This window comes from Alosa sapidissima, chromosome 24 (assembly GCF_018492685.1).
Source record: "Alosa sapidissima isolate fAloSap1 chromosome 24, fAloSap1.pri, whole genome shotgun sequence".
Taxonomy (NCBI): Eukaryota; Metazoa; Chordata; class Actinopteri; order Clupeiformes; family Clupeidae; genus Alosa; species Alosa sapidissima.
The window spans coordinates 4,274,379-4,292,991 of record NC_055980.1 but is presented as its reverse complement, the minus strand read 5'-3'; the positions used below and the strand labels follow the sequence as shown (position 1 = coordinate 4,292,991).

The 18,613-nt window shown below is 47.9% G+C and overlaps 1 protein-coding gene across 2 annotated transcripts in view; it reads right to left on the bottom strand.

Moving 5' to 3' along the window:
- Positions 1–215: 215 nt before the first annotated feature.
- Positions 216–18,613, bottom strand: part of dnah3 (dynein axonemal heavy chain 3) — a 28,360-nt gene continuing 9,962 nt past the window's right edge. For both annotated transcript variants that reach the window (XM_042082483.1, XM_042082484.1), the window contains exons 21-61: positions 18,011–18,127; positions 17,462–17,641; positions 17,107–17,243; positions 16,731–16,932; positions 16,043–16,135; positions 15,725–15,835; positions 15,459–15,573; positions 14,837–15,035; positions 14,475–14,583; positions 14,187–14,300; positions 13,674–13,850; positions 13,456–13,547; positions 13,112–13,331; positions 12,587–12,721; positions 12,329–12,440; positions 11,855–12,096; positions 11,603–11,703; positions 11,228–11,333; positions 10,965–11,094; positions 10,586–10,822; positions 10,350–10,453; positions 9,934–10,228; positions 9,598–9,777; positions 9,383–9,506; positions 9,110–9,266; positions 8,861–9,004; positions 8,060–8,726; positions 7,784–7,949; positions 7,345–7,561; positions 7,044–7,226; positions 6,694–6,892; positions 4,427–6,568; positions 3,988–4,213; positions 3,437–3,681; positions 2,998–3,114; positions 2,555–2,712; positions 2,211–2,378; positions 1,702–1,844; positions 1,144–1,348; positions 764–901; positions 216–671 (exon numbers count right to left, since the gene is read on the bottom strand). In XM_042082483.1, the coding sequence (XP_041938417.1) occupies positions 318–671; positions 764–901; positions 1,144–1,348; positions 1,702–1,844; positions 2,211–2,378; positions 2,555–2,712; positions 2,998–3,114; positions 3,437–3,681; positions 3,988–4,213; positions 4,427–6,568; positions 6,694–6,892; positions 7,044–7,226; positions 7,345–7,561; positions 7,784–7,949; positions 8,060–8,726; positions 8,861–9,004; positions 9,110–9,266; positions 9,383–9,506; positions 9,598–9,777; positions 9,934–10,228; positions 10,350–10,453; positions 10,586–10,822; positions 10,965–11,094; positions 11,228–11,333; positions 11,603–11,703; positions 11,855–12,096; positions 12,329–12,440; positions 12,587–12,721; positions 13,112–13,331; positions 13,456–13,547; positions 13,674–13,850; positions 14,187–14,300; positions 14,475–14,583; positions 14,837–15,035; positions 15,459–15,573; positions 15,725–15,835; positions 16,043–16,135; positions 16,731–16,932; positions 17,107–17,243; positions 17,462–17,641; positions 18,011–18,127 (9,261 nt within the window). In that variant the 3' untranslated portion in view covers positions 216–317. The remainder of the gene's footprint in view (positions 672–763; positions 902–1,143; positions 1,349–1,701; positions 1,845–2,210; positions 2,379–2,554; positions 2,713–2,997; positions 3,115–3,436; positions 3,682–3,987; positions 4,214–4,426; positions 6,569–6,693; positions 6,893–7,043; positions 7,227–7,344; positions 7,562–7,783; positions 7,950–8,059; positions 8,727–8,860; positions 9,005–9,109; positions 9,267–9,382; positions 9,507–9,597; positions 9,778–9,933; positions 10,229–10,349; positions 10,454–10,585; positions 10,823–10,964; positions 11,095–11,227; positions 11,334–11,602; positions 11,704–11,854; positions 12,097–12,328; positions 12,441–12,586; positions 12,722–13,111; positions 13,332–13,455; positions 13,548–13,673; positions 13,851–14,186; positions 14,301–14,474; positions 14,584–14,836; positions 15,036–15,458; positions 15,574–15,724; positions 15,836–16,042; positions 16,136–16,730; positions 16,933–17,106; positions 17,244–17,461; positions 17,642–18,010; positions 18,128–18,613) is intronic.

Sequence of the window (18,613 nt, the reverse complement as noted above, 5' to 3'; positions counted from 1 at the left end):
ACTGTGGAAGTGTCTCTTAGGGTAGCCTTATGCACAGACCTGCCTGTAGCTGCTTTCAATGTTTGTTACATTTCTATGTTTACATGGATTCTACATGTTTATGAATCACTGCTCCACTTAAAACCAATTCCTTATGTCTGTGTCCCTGTAAACTCAAGTCAGCCCTCACACTCATACATATCCTGAGGTATTCTAAGCAAAAGTGATTGGCACCGTTAACATACTAGATTGCGCATACCTGATGCGTTTTTAATAGACATTGTGTTTTTAGACTCAGTCCATTCTATGTATGTATGTCTGTGAACATCTGATCCTCCTCAGTCGTCCAGCTGGCACAAGCAGGCCACCCCCCGGTTGATCCAGTGCTTCTGAGGTTGGTCAGAGGGAAGCTCGATTGGCAGCACGTAGTTGGTGGAGTGGCCAGTGGTGGACAGAGTCCCGCGCCGGGCACTGGTCTTGTACACCGGACACACGTACACATTCTCGTGCTTGAACTTGGAGCTCTCGCCCGGCTTGAGCCAGATGATGGGCAGAGTGTCGAAGAGGATCTTGGGAAGGGACTCACCGATGACCATGTTTTCGCGGTCCCAGCGTGCTCCCTCCAGGAAGAGGCCACGAACGTAGGCGCCGTCTGCCGGCTTCTTCTTAACACCGGTCTCATATTTGGTCACCTGAGACATGCAGACACACACAGAGTGAGCAAAGAAAATCTCGCCCCCTCATCTCCACTGTCTACTTCACATGCTACTAGCACACTTCTCACCTCAAACTCAAAACCGATGTAGTCAATGGGGATGGTATATCTGCGCGCGTAGTTCTGGGAGACTCCTGTGAGGAAGGACTGTGTGAAGTAGAACCCGGACACCCAGAAAACGCTTGGGGGGCCATTATCAATCCAGTCCTTCATGATACACACCAAAAAAGACACCAGAGGTCAAAGACAGTAAGCACTTAATGCACTTAAGATGCACTTAATTAATCTACATCAGACATCTAAGCAGGTGAGTGGTGATGGTTGTAATGAGGTTCCCTTCTTTACAGTAAAGCGCATTGAGCACTTAGAAAAGCCCTATGTGTCTTTTTAATTCTTATTTGTCTGTTGTGTGTTTTTTGGATAGTTCAGAGTTCCAAGTGAGTTGCCACCTGGAGGAAGTGGAGTCTCTGGAACAGGTCAGTGATGTAGCTGCCCAGCGGTTTGAGAGAGGGGTAGGAGCGTGCAGCCCACACGGCGGGAACGCGTCCCACCAGCATGCTGTTGAACACGCCCTCCAGCTCCGACGACATCACCACCTGGCCCTTGAGAGCCCGCCGGATGTTGACCAGAGTGCTGCGCACCACATTGGTCAGCCTGATCAGCAAACATCACAAACAGAGGCACACCATCAGTCCAATCAGCAATCAGTAAGCACAAGAAGCACCGCAGTACATCATTGCTTCTCAGCAGTTCTCCGATTATCAATCTTAACATGCCGCTACTGAATTATAAAGTGATTAATAAATATATGATTTTATGAGATAATAATCTTTTAAGAGATGCATGGTTTGAGACATTTTGGACAGATTTCCTATACATGGATTAAACATAGTCCTAGACTAAAAGCTTTTTTCAATGGAGATATACATTTTCTTTTAGGAATAGGCTTGATCAATGTCCGAGAGAGTGGCCCTTTGTGTTTGTGAGTGTGCTTGTGTGTATCATACCTGTTGAAGCGAATGAGTTCCTGTCTTAGCACCGTGTTCATCGATTCCTCGTAGAGCACTGGGTATTTTTTTATCACCATCTCCAAGTCAAAATCTGCTGGTAACCTGCAGAGAATATCCTCTGCCAACTCATCCACAATGTCCTACATTCAAACACACACACAGTAGAATGTCTATGAATCAGTGTTTTATGATTGGATAATACACTCAGTTAAAGGTAAGCAGCCCCCAGTTCATGCCCCCAGAGTGTAGCACTGTAGCTGCAGCAACTCAAGCTAGATAGGTTTTTTCGTACCGACAGTACTCGGTGACCCCAAGAAACAGAGATCTATGTGAAAAATCTCCAGAATTCTCCTTTAAAATTTGCAACCAGTTACATTTCTGTCAACAATGCATCAGCAAACACGTAAACATACAGTATAAACACAAAAACATTCAAATCATTCAAGAATTTAGCTGGTGGTGTCAAACCCACATCAGTCAGACTGAGGTCAAACCCACATCCTCACCTGTGGTGACTTGGCCCCTCCTCCTGTCTGCCTGGGTAGGGTCAACAGAACTCCATCTAGGAGCTGATTAGTCTCCTGGTTGTCCTTGGTGATATCGGCATTGCTATGCAGGCCAAACACACCAGGTTCAGCATTGATTGGCAGATTTCGGATGTACTCGACGTAGCTCTGAGGAAAGATTGAGATTTAATGACTGAAATTCACAGGTAACATTTACCTTTTTAAGATTCAAACTACTTTGTGATGCAACTCCTAGATCAGTAAGGAAATAGTGTAGAATAGTGAAGTGTGTTTGCACAATAACTGTGCAAGTGATTGCGAGAATGACAGTGTGCGTACAGTACCTCATAGGGACCGTGAACGGGGACATAGTAGAGGTCTCCCTCACACAACTTATAGCAGTCGTGCTCCAGTATCTCTGTGTTGAAGAAGATGGACAGCAGGGAGAGCAGCAGTCTCCTGTCCTTGTCATCAGTCACCCTGCCTCCATAGTTACACTCCCCTGGTGAGAAAACCATACGTCCAGTCTTAAATATGTGCACCACATACAGTTATGACTCTAAATTTTAAGTTTCATATATAAAACTAATAATTACAGTGAATTTAATGGCATTTTGGGAAGCTATATTGTCTTGATGTTTTAATTTGTTATATTTTCATTCATGAAGAGATGAAGAGGAAAGCCCAGCCCTCATTCAACTTTTAAGTGTGTGTGTGTGTGTGTGTGTGTGTGTGTGTGTGTGTGTGTGTGTGTGTGTGCGCGTGCGTGCGTGCGTGCGTGTCTAACCAGTTAAGTAGGTGAGAGCCTCTAGTGGAACCTCCTCATACTCCTCCAGGAACATGTGGATCTGTCGCATAGTGATCCTCAGGTCTGACTCATTAAACTCATATGGTATATTCCAGCCTAATACATACACACAACAGAAGGATGGGTTCATTTTTCAACTAAACAACATCATAGTCCAATCTTCACTGTCTTCACACTATCAGATGTAACGTCAAGTGTGTGTACATGTGAGATTATGGGGGAATTTCCTGATAAAACATTGGTAGTTCTATTAAACCTGTTAATAGTTTATTTACAAGATTTTGGAAAATTAAATCTAACAACACTGATACTGCATAGCCCTGTCCTTGAGGTCTGTTGCCCATAAGCAAATATGTAATACATATGTAATATGTAAATCAAGCATCACACAGTCATGGAGAAGTATGCCTATTCTGACCCAGTGGCCCGTAGGTTCGTCTCTCCTGCACCAGCGCGTGGAAGAAGCAGATTCCGAAGAGCAGCTTCTGCCAGATCTCCTGCTTGCTGGAGCTGAGGAAGAAGTTGGGGTCAGAGATAGGGTCGCTGAGGTAAGCGCGCAGGACGTTGGCGCGCAGGCCTTTGGGCGGCTCATTGGTCATCTTCACCCCGTTCTGCAGGATGCTCACAGGGAACTTGTCAGAGGGGTAGCTGGTCAGCCATAACCTGAGGGATTCAGGAAATATTCAGATTCAGTGTCTCAACAGATTGTGTGAGAGATGTATTTCAAAACTATCGGAATTGGATGGATTTCTGAACACACAGTGTGTGCACAATGAATACTCATTGTATAATATACTTATACTTAATATAATAATATACTTATACTATATCCTTTCTATAATATACTTATTTATATATGTGATGCATGTCAGGTTTTTCTTAATCATCAAGACTGTTTTGAGTCTGTCTGGTGGTGTTTTTTTTTTACATCTTTTATTTAGTGTATGTCGTATATTCCTGTGTATTCACCTGAAACTGGGGTGTGTGTTGTCAGGGACGATGACCTCCTCACAGATCTTCTCCAGGGTGGGCATCCAGCTAGTGGCCAGATGGCAGTTCTGCAGCACCACCCAGCCCCCGTCCTTCAGGGCCTTCTCGATCATAAGCTGCGCTATGGGGCCCTGGCCCTGCCCCAGGGAGATCGTCTGGGTCCTACTGCCTCCCATCCCCAGGTCCTCTGCAAATTTCAGTAAACCTGGAAAAGAAACAAACAGGTGTGTTGTAGTTGCTTTGCATGACCACAGTCCCAGACACAAACTCCTGAAACCCCTGAGGCCTTGAACAGCATAATACGATATCAGCATAATACAAGAGACTTTCTTGAATGAGATTAAATTATAACAATATGTGACAGCCCATACATTGTTGTCAGCATGTTTGTATGTATATGAGCATACATGGGTCTTACCAGCAGTAGGATCAGACCCTGGTGATAGAATGAAAATGAGGGGGGAGCAGCAGTTTGAGTCATCATAGCTGCCACTGAGGTCAAAAGTGGGGGGCTCGATATATGGCCGGCCCATGTTGACCACAATGAACTCCTGGATAGCAGGCACCAGCTTATCAGGCCTGAAGCAGCGTAGCACCACCAGGCGGTCCATGCCCTCCAGCACGCGCCAGTTGTCCGGCAGCTGCTCCCCGTGGGGTCGGCTGGAGTCGTAGAGTTGCCTCCACTTCTCCACGTTATCCTGCACATGCTCATACAAGCCCTTCAGGTTGCAGAGCTCGGAGGCGCGCACAATCTCCGACCAGGACTTGTCGGAGAGCCACTCGGGGCCCGGGTTGGGGTGCGGGTTCTCCAGGGCGATGCCCCCTGTGAGCAAAAAGCGCCAGACTTGGTCGTCAATCTGCCCCTGGCCGTTCATGATGCCCACGGTCAGCAGCAGCGAGAAGAGCAGCTTGTCCTTCTCGAAGAGCGAGCGGCACACGTTGTTGTAGATGCTGATGGTGAAGTGAGCGATGATGTTGTCGATGCGTATGTTCAGGTCGTCGCTGCGGACACTCTGGCCGATGGAGTTCAGGTACAAGTTGATGAACCAGGTGAGCGAGTTCTGGTACATGGGCTCAATGTTGGCCAAGTCTGACACGCAGAAGAACAGGATGGACGAGTGCTCGGCCACTGGCCGATAGCCCATGCGGGTGTCGTCGATCTCCTGCTCGGTGATGTTCGCTACCTTCTGCTTCTCTGAGATCTCCTCAGACAAGATCTTGGAGGAGGACAGCACCTTGATGGCGGTCTCATCCTCCAGGATGTTCCCCTGCGACGAGGAGAGCACCTCCAGGATCTTGTCCTCAATCTCCTTGAGCTGCTTGTTGTTGGCGGCGCCCTCCAGGATCAGCTGGTTCTTCTTCTCCTCCAGCTCAGGCTTCTCCATGGCCGCCACGATGCCCAGCAGCTGGTCCTCCAGCCCCAGGGGCGTGATCATGAAGTTGATCAGGCACACCTTCACGGCTACCTCGGGAAGGTAGTGAGGGTTCCTGAGCCCCGTGGTCATGTAGAAGCGGAAGTCTCTGGAATACTCCACAATGTTCTCGCCAATCTTCATGTACTCAACACCCTGTTGCCGGAACGTCTGTTTCAGGAGGACTGGCTCCAGAACAGCATCCAGCTCCTCCCCAATGTTCTCCATCAGCACCGGTGTGCCAAACTGGATGGAATTTTCCAAGGTTCTGACATAAGTTGGGTCTGAGATTTTGATGACAGCTAACTTATTGGCCTTCTCCATGTTCTTTACCCACTTGTTGGCCTGGCCTTGTGGGTCAATCATCAGTGGCCATCGCCTTGAGTTAGTCACAATGATACCATTGTCAGTTGAGAATGCGTCCACAGGTAGCCCTGCAATCTGCCACTGTCGAATCAACACTTGGTTTCCGAGAGTGTTGCTGAGGGTGAAGTCGTCAGAGCAGGGCACTTTCTTCTGTTGGCACAGCCGATGCCAGGCATGTTGGCACTCAACGCGGTAGTCCACCGTGAACGCGCCCAAGTAGGACACTGTGCCCGAGGACAGGAGGACGTCCCCAGTGAGGTTGGTGTACTTGAAGCCCAGGTTGTGGGCAGCCTCCGTCCAGCGGTCCTTCTCCCCGCCTAGTCCACCAATCAGCTTCTCCGCTCTGATGAGCTTCTGGGAACACAGTTCAATGTTGTCCTCCAGGTCCTTCTTCTTCTGGTTCATCTCCTCGAAGGTGTCGTTGAGAGCCTGCAGACGGTCCTCCACTTCCTTCAGCTCGCCCCGCTTCACCTCTAGTGTGGCCATCTGGACGGCTAGCTCTGACTCGGCCGCCTGGAGACGCTCTTTCTTGGGCGCCACCACCTTGGCCACACGCTCGTACACCTCCATGGCACGCACCCATTTGCAGAGCCCTTCGCATGCGGATGACACATTCTTGATGAGAGCCGGCTGGAAGTCTGGGTGGTCGATGAACTTCTCGCGAATCCGTTTAATGTTGGCTGGGGGAATATTGTCTTTGTCAAAGGCCTTGAGGCTGTCCAGGAAATGGAGGTCACTCAAGAGCTTCTTGGAGTTGCCCCAGTAGTCCTCAATCATTTTACCTGTAGACCACGACACACACAGGATGCTGCATATAATATGTGATTGATTATATAATTACCTTTTCATCATATAAATATCTCAACTGGCCAAATTAATACTCTAATAATAAGCTCTGAACCCTGACCTGAGCCACCGGGATCAGGCTTCCTCTCAGGCTTGATGCCCTTCATGACACAGATTGACTCCATGACCAGTTTGACGGCAGCGGGTGGATTGGTCATGGACTTGACCACAGTGATGTCTGCAGGCTTCAGAGTGTCCAGAGCTGAGAGGGCAGCCTCCAGAGCAGGCATGGCTTCAGCCAGATCCCCCTCACACTCATCCTAACAACACACACACACACACACACACACACACACACACACACACACACACACACACACACACATATACATTTAGATAGAGAAACCATCCATCAGTAACTGTTTTGCTGTTTGTATGAGGGTAAGTTCCTGTTCGGAGTGATGCACATACTTTAATGGCCTTGGCTGCCGCTGCTGCCTCATTAGCTACTTTTTCGTCGGCGGCCACCAGTTCTTTCTTGGCATCCACCTCCACTGTCTCCTTCTCGATCTTCTTCATCATGGCGTCTGTCTCTGCCGATGTCTTTATCAGCTCGGGCTGCAATGCAGTCAGCTCTTCTTGCATCACTGCCACCTGGAAAACAAAGTGGACTTTTGATTAACTACAGGTACAGGTTTTAGTCGAGCCAATACTATATCGATTTTCCTGTAAAGCATGTGTGTGTGTGTGTGTGTGTGTGTGTGTGTCTCACCTGAGAGGAGGCGAAGTCCAACTTCTCCAGGCCGACCAGGTATCGGTTCCTGAAGGTGTTCACCTGGTCCCTGCGTGAGCCCAGCAGGGTCTTGAATGTGAGGATGAGCTCCAGGTAGGAGGTGGGCGTCACATAGTTGTGCCGGCGCAGCTGAGAGTAGAACCTCTGACCCAGCTGACGCACGCTCTCCTGGAACGTCTTACACATGTCCACCACACTGACAGAGAACATGAGAGAGAGAAGAAATGGAAACATATTTAAGGTTGTGCTTGAGAAATGATGTAGCAAAATAAAAAATAAAATGTTGTAGCACATGCAGTATCCTATTAATGTGAACAAAAAAAAGTCTTCACAAAGCATAGGAATTTATAGGGATGTCTGTATGTGTGTTTGCACTGTTGATTGACTGTTGTTGAAGTAGTTTACAATGGAGACTCACGCTGTTCTGATGTTGTCCTCCAGTTCCACATCTTTTAGGAATGTGTGGGCGACCATCTCCAGAGCGTCTGCAGGCCAGGCCTGGAACCAGTCTATCGTGCAGCAGTTGATCAGTGACGGGAACATCCGCAACCGGTTACGGAAGGCATCACCAATGGGACTCATCGCTGCAACACAGGTAAATATAAACAACATGGTGAAGATTAGCATTTGGATTAGAATGAATGTTCTTCCTGGAGATACAGAAGGTCATCAGGTGTTCAGATGCAGCCTGTACCCAGGACGATGTGCAAGTGGGCTTTGACGCGGTCGATGAAGTAGTTGTACATTGAGAGGGGCGTGGCATCGATCTTCTTGCCCTCCAGACGCGCCACGCCCTGCATCTTATCAATGATGTCGGCGCGTTCGTCTGCAGCGAAGATGTTGGGCACGTCACCCGTGTTCAGCAGCATGTTCATGTCCTCCACCATCGCCTCGTCCTTCACCTGCCCGTCGCTGAACAGGAACACCGTCCTCTTGCCCCCCATGCCCGCCTTCAGCATCACACGCTTGACGTCGTCGCGCCAGTCCGCCATACTGTAGGTGCGCGTCAGCTCGATCTGGAAGAGCTCGTAGTCGTTGATGAAGGTGCCCAGCTTGGTGGCGCTCTGCCGGCCCGAGCCGCCGATGCCCACCAGCAGCAGGTGCCCGCTGTCCTGCTTGAGGACGCGGCAGATGCGCGAGATGTGCTCGATGGCGAACTTGAACATGACCAGCGACATGGGCGCCTTGCTCACGTTGTTGAACTCGTCCAGGTAGTGTTCCATGATGGCCGTCAGCGCCTTCAGGTCGGTGATCTCGTCGTAGGAGCGCGTGTCCGAGTCGGGCTTGGTGTAGTCGCCGAAGAACAGGCTGCGGACGTCGTCGTCCTCCACTTTGCCAGACAGTGTCAGATGACCCATGAGCTGTGGAGATAAGAGAGAGAGAGAGAGAGTTGATGAGCAGAGAGGAGGGATGAATGTAGAAAGAGGGATGAAAGGAATTGCGGAAGGAGGGAGACAGGAAGTCACTGAAGTGTTCTATGAAGCCAGTGTCTCACCTTGTCCATGCTTTGTTTGAAGTAGTCTGAGGTTCTCTCCTTCACAATGTTGAAGAAGGTTTTTCTGTCTTCATTGTCAATGAGACGGTCATAGAATACCCGGTATATTTCATGGATCCAGAGACGGATCAGCTTATCACCCTCCTGTGTGTAAACATCTGATGGTGATAAATCTACCTTACTACACAACATATACAGTGTTTATCAACACACAGACATGAGTTGTGTGTGTGGGATGTGTGTGCTTGCCTTCAAGTGTGTGGCTGGAGCGAGCAGCACTCCTTTGATGACTCGGCTGAAGTCTCGCAGGTTGAAGATGTAATGGGACTTCGAGGGAGTTGGCAGGAAGGCATCTATAGCATCTTTATACACTGCCATTGTGGCCTGGACCATGATCTTACCCAGTCTGCAACAGTTAACATTCACAGACATACTCAGTCCCTCATCATTAAGTTGCAGGGCCTTTGTTGCCTGAGGAAACTCACTGGTGGTGGTGTTGGGCAGAAAGCATTCTGAACTGACCTGGAGAAGGCAGCATCGAACCCTTTGGCAAAGTGCCAGTCAGTGATTGATGTGAAGATCTTGCTAAGTGTCTCATCGTCAAATGAGTCAATGGAGACCACATTGAGGTGGCGCGTGAAACGACCTGAAATAGACACCAAAAGCACAAGAGGAGGGCATGTCAAAAAGATGCACAGGAAGTCAGCAAGAAGCCTGTGCTAAGGTCTTTACTGCACCTGTGATGTCATTTCTTCCACCACCAGGGGGCCCCATGGCCGTGATAAGCAGCACGTCAACGATGTCCTGCCGGGATGTGTCCTTCCTGTCGTACCAGTGGGCGTGATCAATGAGCTGCCTCAGGATCTCAATAGGAGGCTGTGCCCCATAGATCTCCTTTGCTGGCATGTTCAGGTCATCTGGGAGCCAAGAGGTCAAAGGTCACGACTTTACAACTACACTGAGATGGGTCTCTCCAGTACTAATTGGTTTTTAAAACACATACACGTATACACACACACAGAGAGACACACACCTGCACCTATACACACAGTTTCACTCGTTCCTCTCCTTACCTACGTAAATGACACACTTCTTTCCCATAGGTGGACCAAACACGCCCTTGCGCCTACGGTCCAGCTTGGACATGACGATATCTTGTGTCTGATTGGCTGAGGTCCGAGCAGAGAAGTTGATGCAGTTGGGTGTGTAGTTCTCCTTGGGCAGGCTCATCAGGAAGTTGGCGGTGATGATGGACTTGCCCGTGCCCGTGGGCCCCACAAACAGGGTGGCCACCTCATGTGCCACGTAGGTGCGCAGAAAAAAGAGCTGACGTGCCGTTTCCATAGTGGGGATGATCAGGTCTGACACCTGCAGAGGATTTCAACCAAATGTTGCAACACAGTGTGAGAGGAAATATTGTGTGTGTTTACTCACAGGTGCTCTGTTGTTTAGTGGTTTGACATTGGGCAGACTTGCATGTGTGTCATACATTAGCGTTGGGAGCGATGGTGCTCTCTTCCTTCGTAATTGAGTCTGTCCATGTGTTCCACTGTCCTGGCCCTTGTTTGTGGAAGTAGTAGTCATACACTGTGCCTACGCCAACAAAGAATACAAACACACAGCAGAGATTTCAGTTTCAGAGACAGACATATTGTACATGTCATGTCACACAGGGGTAGTTGTGTGCTGTTGTTGTGCGATATGTTACATGTCTTTGTGGCAGACCTCTCTCAGGGAAGATGTTGGCCTTTGTGAGTTTGACGCTCTTGGGCCGTGGGTGATCGGGGTCAGTGCCAGAGATCAGGTTCCGGAAAAATCCATCAAACTTCTTCCTGCTGTCACCATTGATGGTTCCGCCCACAGTCCAAACGAGAGCGAATAAGAAGAGGCCCTGCAGCCACATGGTCATCTGTTGGCTGGACATAGGCTCCTTCCCATCCTCACCAGAAACCGCAATCTCATCTTTCATAAGAAAAAAAGCACACACACACACACACACGTATGAGCATTAGAATATAAGAGAATTGTGGATAGTGTGTGTGTGATAGAGTGTGTGTGATAGAGTGTTTGTTTCTGTTAGCTTGAATGACCCTGTATCACTCACCCATTAGGCAGGTGTACAGCCGCATAAGACTGTAGGCAAGGTGAATGGGGGACGTCTGCACCAGGAAACGGCAGTCATGGGTAATGAAGTCCAGACTTGGCTGAAGAAGCCAATCAAACAGGTCTTTCACCTTTTAAAACAACAGAGTCCTGTTAGTGACATGTTTTTCCAAGGTCTTCTCATAGTTGTGTGTACTGGAGTGTTACATATAAGCGTGTGTGTGTGTGTGTGTGTGTGTGTGTGTGTCGGAGTGTAACTCTCACCAGTTCCATGTGCTCCTCACTGAGACTCTTGGGGAGTGTGTCCATGTAGGAGTCTCTCAGGGGAGTCCAGCCAAGCTGATGGGGCTCCATGTAAATCATACCACACCTACACACACACACACACGCGCGCGCGCACGCACGCGCACGCGCACACACACACACACACACACACACACACACACACACACACACACACACATTTTAAATGGTCCTGCACAGATACTATAGCAAGACATTCTTGCTTTAAACTGGTTCTTAATTCCCTTTCCCTTTGTAGCTTCTTTGTAAGTGTGCATATTAGTGAATATATGCACACTTAATAGTATGTTTGTTATTAGTGTGTTTTGGTGTGTGGGAATCAGGATGGTATGATACCTGCTCACAGTAGCTGGAGAGGCCTGCTCCAAATCAGCTGTTTCAAAGATCAAACTCATCTTTGAGCTCATTTGAATGATCTCACCACTCATCAGACACAGCTAGAAAAAGTGAAGTGAAAAAACATGTTATTAAAATAATTAATACAGACTAATTCACTTGTAAAGTAGTTCTTAAGGAGACCTACACACAGACTTGGCTTTGTCAATTAGGTGGGTGGCACTTTCAATTGAGGCTTCAGTGTTGACTCACTTTCTTATTGTCATCCAGCACAGTGTTCATGTTCTCAATCCAGACAGCATCGATGGGCCCGTCAAACAGGATCCACTGCCGGTCATCAGAGATAGACTGGGCCTGCTCACGGAAGGAGGTGGCCAGCACACCATCGGACCACTCGTGGCTCACCGGGTCGAAGCAGCCGTACAGCTGGCCCATGGTGATGGCTTTGGGATTGATGATGCGGTAGTCCACGGCACACTCCTCCATCTGATTTGCTAAAGATAAGAATCACACGCACACACACATTTTTTAAATTAATTTCAAAAGTAACTTTGAGTGCATATAAAAGAAACTTCAACATTAACAGAGATCATTCAAGCATTAAATCCTTTTTTGTGTTGACCCTCTACATGTAAATAAACAGATGGCATATCAATGACTCATTCCCACATTGTCCACTGTACACAAGCCAACATATGATGAATATGGTTGTGGGTGATTGCCTACCTTCAGCTAAGTCCCCCAGAGCTCCTGCCAGGACTTTATACGCTGATGTCTTCCCTCCCAATGGCTCCCCCACAATCATGAAGCCATGCCTCACCAACATCATCTCATACACCTACCGAGGCACAAGCACATCGAAATGTAAATACACACAGCATCATGCACGTTCAGAATGTACACAATCCGGAGATGGTTTTGACTGTGCAGAGGCATTCATCTGCTCATAGTTGTGTTGGGAGCTTTGGCTGCACATTGTGGTACCTGTATAATTTTGCCAATGAACCAGGGCACAGGTTGCAGACTGAGTTTGGCTATGTTGTTCTCCAGAGCCTTCAGTAGCAACTCGTAGTCAGGCTTGGGCAGAACCACTCCAGGAAACAGATCTGAGATGATACCCTGAGGAGAGGCCCAGCAGCACAGATGCATTACATTACATTACATTTAGCAGACACTTATTGACCAAAGTGACTTACATATGTCAGCTATATTACAAGGAATCACATTGTCCCCGGAGCAACTTGGGGTTAAGTGCCTTGCTCAAGGGCACAACGGTGGAAGCCGGGAATTGAACCGACAACTTTTAGGCTACTGCACGCTAGCCCAGCTCCTTAACCACTACACTACCACCGCCCGATGGTACAAGATGCATACAACACCCTCTCACACAGACAATCATATACCAAATGCATCCAAACATGTCTGCCTCTCACTTACACAAAAGCTCTCACACACACACACACACACACACACACACACACACACACACACACACACACACACACACACCTGGAAGAGGGGTACATCCTGGGCGAGGAACTTGGCCATGTTGACATCCATGAGTGCTCTGAGCAGCAGCACGCTCTCATCCACCTCCGGGTACTTAAGTTTGAGGTTCCCCGCGGCAGTCAGGACCGATTTCACCGCGCGCATCCCGTAGTCATAGTGACTCTGAGAGGAGAGCTGCTCTGAACACAGCCGGTAGGTCGCCACAATCTTCTGAGCCAGGCTACCATGGAAACCAAGTTAATGAGTCATTGATGGACATTTTCCTCTTACCAAGTGATGCTGTGTCAACACTGGGAAATGTTTTTTATGTCCAGTAGTTCAATCAATGAAGAAGAGCTTAGTACCTTCTGGACTGAATGAAACCCACGGAGTACAGGGAGATCTCTCCAATCAGTCCGTAGTCAGGGACCATCATAGCTACTGTACGGAACAGAACCTGAAACACACATACACACACACACACACACACACACACACACACACACACACAGAACAGAACAGATCAGCATACATACTTCTCACAGTGGTGTGGTGAACTAGTTGGGGGTGCTGGTGAGGTCACCTTGAGGTTGTCAGGGAGCTCTGCGCGGCCGGCATAGCCGGGGTTCATGGTGATGAAGACGCAGCAGGTCGGGTTGAGCGACAGCTCCGTGCCCTCAAACAGGAAGCGCTTCAGGTTCCGAGCTATGGCCTGCTGGATGCACAGCACCTGCTGAGCCACCACTGAAAGCACCTCCACCTGAGTCACCACCACACAGGACATGTGCACATACAGACAAAAAAAAACACTCAGACAGTCACAAAGACGACCAATCACAATTTAGAAACTATCAACTATGCACTCTTAAAATAAATGTGTTGCGTTGCTTTTAAAACTTCTTTGTGTCCAGATAGGGACAACACAGTTTGTGTTGTTTCCTTTTTTTGTGTGTTACACAATATGTGTTGAAATAACACATATTGTGAACACATGACACATGAAAACAACACAACCTGCATTGTTTTTTAACACATCTCTGTGTCCAGATAGGGACAACACGTTTGTTTTAACAGTGTGGCTGGCTGCCCTCCTCACCTCGATACGGTTAAACTCATCAAAGCAGGCCCAGGCTCCAGACTGCGCCAGCCCCTTAAAGAACTTACTCATGGCCTTGTAGTCCAGGCCATCTGAGCAGTTAAACACCACACACTGCAGAGAGAGGCAGACAGAGAGAAGGGGAGGACAATATGACCTTATTTGGACTTATTTGGAGTAACCCATAGATCACAGCTCAAACTGGTGGAATCGGGAATTATGCAATCATGTTGTAATGCTACTGATATCATGCTTTTGATGGATGCCCAGAAGGTGTGATGGATGCACCTGTTTGGCGAGGGCTTTGGCCAGATCTTTGGTGGTCTCTGTTTTGCCTGTTCCAGCTGGACCCTCCGGGGCTCCTCCCAGATTCAGCTTTAGAGCTCCCATCAGAGTTCTGCAACAGACCAGACAGCACTCACCAGGTTCTATGCTACCGAGGTTTGCAGTCAAACTGCAAAACTGTTGTTCAGTGCTTGAATTAATTATGTCTGTGTGTGTGTGTGTGTGTGTCTGTGTCTGTGTCTGTGTCTGTGTGTGTGTCTGTGTGTGTGTGTGTGTGTGTGTGTGTGTGTGTGTGTGTGTGTGTGTGTGTGTGTGTGTGTGTGTGTGTGTGTGTGTGTGTCTGTGTGTGTGTGTGTGTGTCCTACCTGTAGCATCGGTCAGTGAGCGGCGTGATGACCAGGCGTGCTGAGTTGCCCAGGTACTCGTAGCCGTAGGTGACGCAGGTGGTGATCATCCTCAGACGCACGTCTCCCTCCTCCCAGTAATAGCGCAGCTGGGAGATCCACTGGAAGTCGTTGAGGCAGGAGACGCGGTCCTCCGCCAGCTTAGACACCACGTCACGAGCTACACACAACCACACACCACACACACAACCACACACAACCACACACCACACGTCACACAACCACACACAACCACACACACACAACCACACACCACACACACAACCACACACAACCACACACCACACGTCACACAACCACACATCACACACACAACCACACACCACACAAGCAACCACACACCACACAAGCACACACCACACGTCACACATTCATATATCACACACACAACCACACACACACAACCACACACCACAGGTCACACATTCGTATATCACACCTGGACACTTCTACTACTTCCCCAATTCTAAGGTTGATGGCAACATGTTAAATCCACTGTACAGTGCTACACCATAAAGAGCATACATGTAACTTCAATGCCTCTTTTTAAAAACAATGTTAACTATAGTAGGTGAGTAGTTACCATGGACATCAATGACAGTCAGAGCACCCAGAGTCAGCCTGGCTCCACCTGACAGCTTTCCTCTCACCAGCTCCACAATCTCACCGATCTGGGCATTACTCTTGTCCACATAGGCCTGGGAGGGTCACACCAACACACTTTATCCCATACGGAGTACAGATATAATGTGATGTCCAGTCAGATAGTAGAAGTAAAGCTCTACCACTTTGGTAAGCCAGGTGCATTTCATTCGTCAGTTGTATGTGTTTGTGTGTACAGGTTCTCACTGATAGTGTGTTGTTCTGGATAGCTTCAGATACTTCGCTGGTCCAATAAATGGAGGATGCACAAATGACCACCTGGCCTGGCCACTGCAACACCCAACGTTTCCTTGGGACCTGCGCACATACACAAGCCAAGGGCAGGATGGATTATGGCAGAGAGAGAGGTAAACTCAAACACAATTTTGCACAATACTGTGTGTGTGTGTGTGTGTGTGTGTGTGTGTGTGTGTGTGTGTGTGTGTGTGTGTGTGTGTGTGTGTGTGTGTGTGTGTGTGTGTGTGTGAGTGTGTGAGTGTAAGTGGTGACTGTGTGTGTACTTACCTGGGGGTACTGTTCCACTCCTTTGCTTATGACATCTCTAACACTCCTCAACATCATGTTCTCAACCTGGTGCAGCCACTTTTCCACCATCCCCTACAACCAATACATATGGATACACCTCAATTACAATTAATTACACAATTACAATTAATTACACAATTACAATATCTATTAACATGGAAAACTGCAGAAAATTACCTTTCAAACAGCATCCCCCATTACCACGAAACACTAAGATTAACCAACTGGGAGCAGTGCTATTAAAAGAGAACTCCGTTTCTTGAGGTCACAGAGTCTGTACGGAAAACCCCCCCAAAACAATTGTTTTTACCTAGCTCAAGTTGCTGCAGACAGATAGCTACAGCTCTATACTCTGGGGGCCTGAACATGAGGGCTCCTGAACATGCCCCCAGAGTGTAGCGCTGTAGCTGCCTGGAAGCTCTACTGTGGCTGCAGCAATTTGAGCTAGGTAAAACCAATTGTTTTTGTTTTGTTTTTTATACCGAGTCAGTACCTCGAGAAATGGAGATTTTTAATAGTTTATAGTAAAAAAAAAAGATATTCTAAATGTAATGTTTATTAAGTCAAAGGTGTAGTTTACTGTTTATCTGTAGACCCCATCGAATATCCATTTCACCAAATGTGGTGTACTAGTGATGGGGGGCAGCAAGAGAGAGGGATGGACTACCTTGGCTTGGGCTGGGTAGATTTTCTCACTGAAAGGCACAGTCTCCTTCTCTGAGCTGATCATGCCAACTATCTCCATATCAGGGGTGAAGTCAAGTTTGGCAATGCCCTCAAAGCACTTCTTAAGGTGAGGCTGCACTCTCAGTGGGTCTTTAGTCTCAGAGAGAATCTCCAGCAGCTCGTCATTAGATAAGAAGAAGAATCTGTTGCAAGAGAAAAGGGGAGACAAGGGATAATTGGAGAAAGCAATAAAATGGATAGTATCTAGTCAAATGTTTAATCATTCATATCTTAATTATCTACTGGTAGCTGTTAGTTTTCCATGTTTATGTAGTTTTTGCCATCTTTGTGAATGTCCAATGTCAGTTCTGTGTTACCTGGGGAAGAAGAGTCTCTTCTGCTCTAGGTAGGTGTTCAGGCCTTTCTGGATGTCCTCCAGAAAGAGATTAGACTCCTGCAGGCGAGCCAGCATGTTGGGCTGACCAGTGGCCACTAACACGCGTGTATCCTTGACCTAGAGTGAGGTTACAGACACACACAATTTTAACCATATATGCACAGAATTACTGAAAACAACTCACCAGAAGAACCACTGTAAAAAAAAGTCACAAACACACACACACACACACACACACGCACACACACACACACACACATGCACACGCACACACACACACTCTCTCTCTCTCTCTCCTCTCTCTCTTTCTCTCTGTATCTCTCACAAACACACACCGCTTCAGCAATGATGTCCTTCCAGTAACTGTCCACGATGCCAAACTTGCGTCCCTCCTCGGGCATCTGGGCAATGATGTCCTCGGAGCTGAAGATGGGCTCCAGGTAGAGCCAGGTGGCCTGGCAGCTCAGCATGGCGTCCATGATGTCCTGCATGGACAACAGCTTCTCCTCCCATTGCTGAGACACAGACACAGAGCATGAGATTAAACAGATGGACACAGATGGACACAGATGGACAAAAAAACTCATTTGGTCATACTGCAATAACAGTGCCGTCTTCTTACATGAAAGTCATGCGAGTTATCAATTTCTTACATGTCATTTGCTGTACTGCGTTTAAAGATTTAGGCAATATATTGCCACTTCTACTTGTGTTAGAGTGCTACAATATGTGAAGTAATGTTTCATGGACATCATGAATATTGTTTAAGAGCTGCTGTGTCCATTTCTTCTGTTTCAGGTGCACAGGGACAGCAGTGCGTAGTGCAGGAGATTGCTACACTGGTGCATCAGTCAGTGTTGGACTGCAGCCTGTGCTGGTGTTACCTTGCAGTCTGCCTCAATAGGCTTGATGAAAGGAGATCCACGCATGGTCTGAGTCTTTATGATGTGATCATCAAGCAGCACCTGGACATCATCGACCGCACACACAACACTCGTGCCCTATGTGTGCACGCACAGAAACAAACACACACACACACACACACACACACACACACACACACACACACACACACACACACACACACAAACACATATAATAACAAATCTCAGGCGAGTGTTTATACAAGTAATAGTTAAAGATGATATGAATTTGCAGTCTCAGTGGCTTCCTTTCCTGTGTGTGTGTGTGTGTGTGTGTGTGTGTGTGTGTGTGTGTGTGTGTGTGTGTGTGTGTGTGTGTGTGTGTGTGTGTGTGTGTGTGTGTGTGTATGTGTGTTAATGGTAACCATCAACTATCAGCAATCAGCCTCATCAACTGGCAGTGTAAGCGTGTCAGATTGATGGTGGCGTTTATGATGGAAGCTGATCTGTGCAGGAACATGATAGTGTGCGATATTACGCTGCAGCTCCCGTTACAGTGCACTCAATAATGCACAACTCACGCCTGCCAGATTTTGGAACAAAGCATGTTTCCATGCGCCTGTA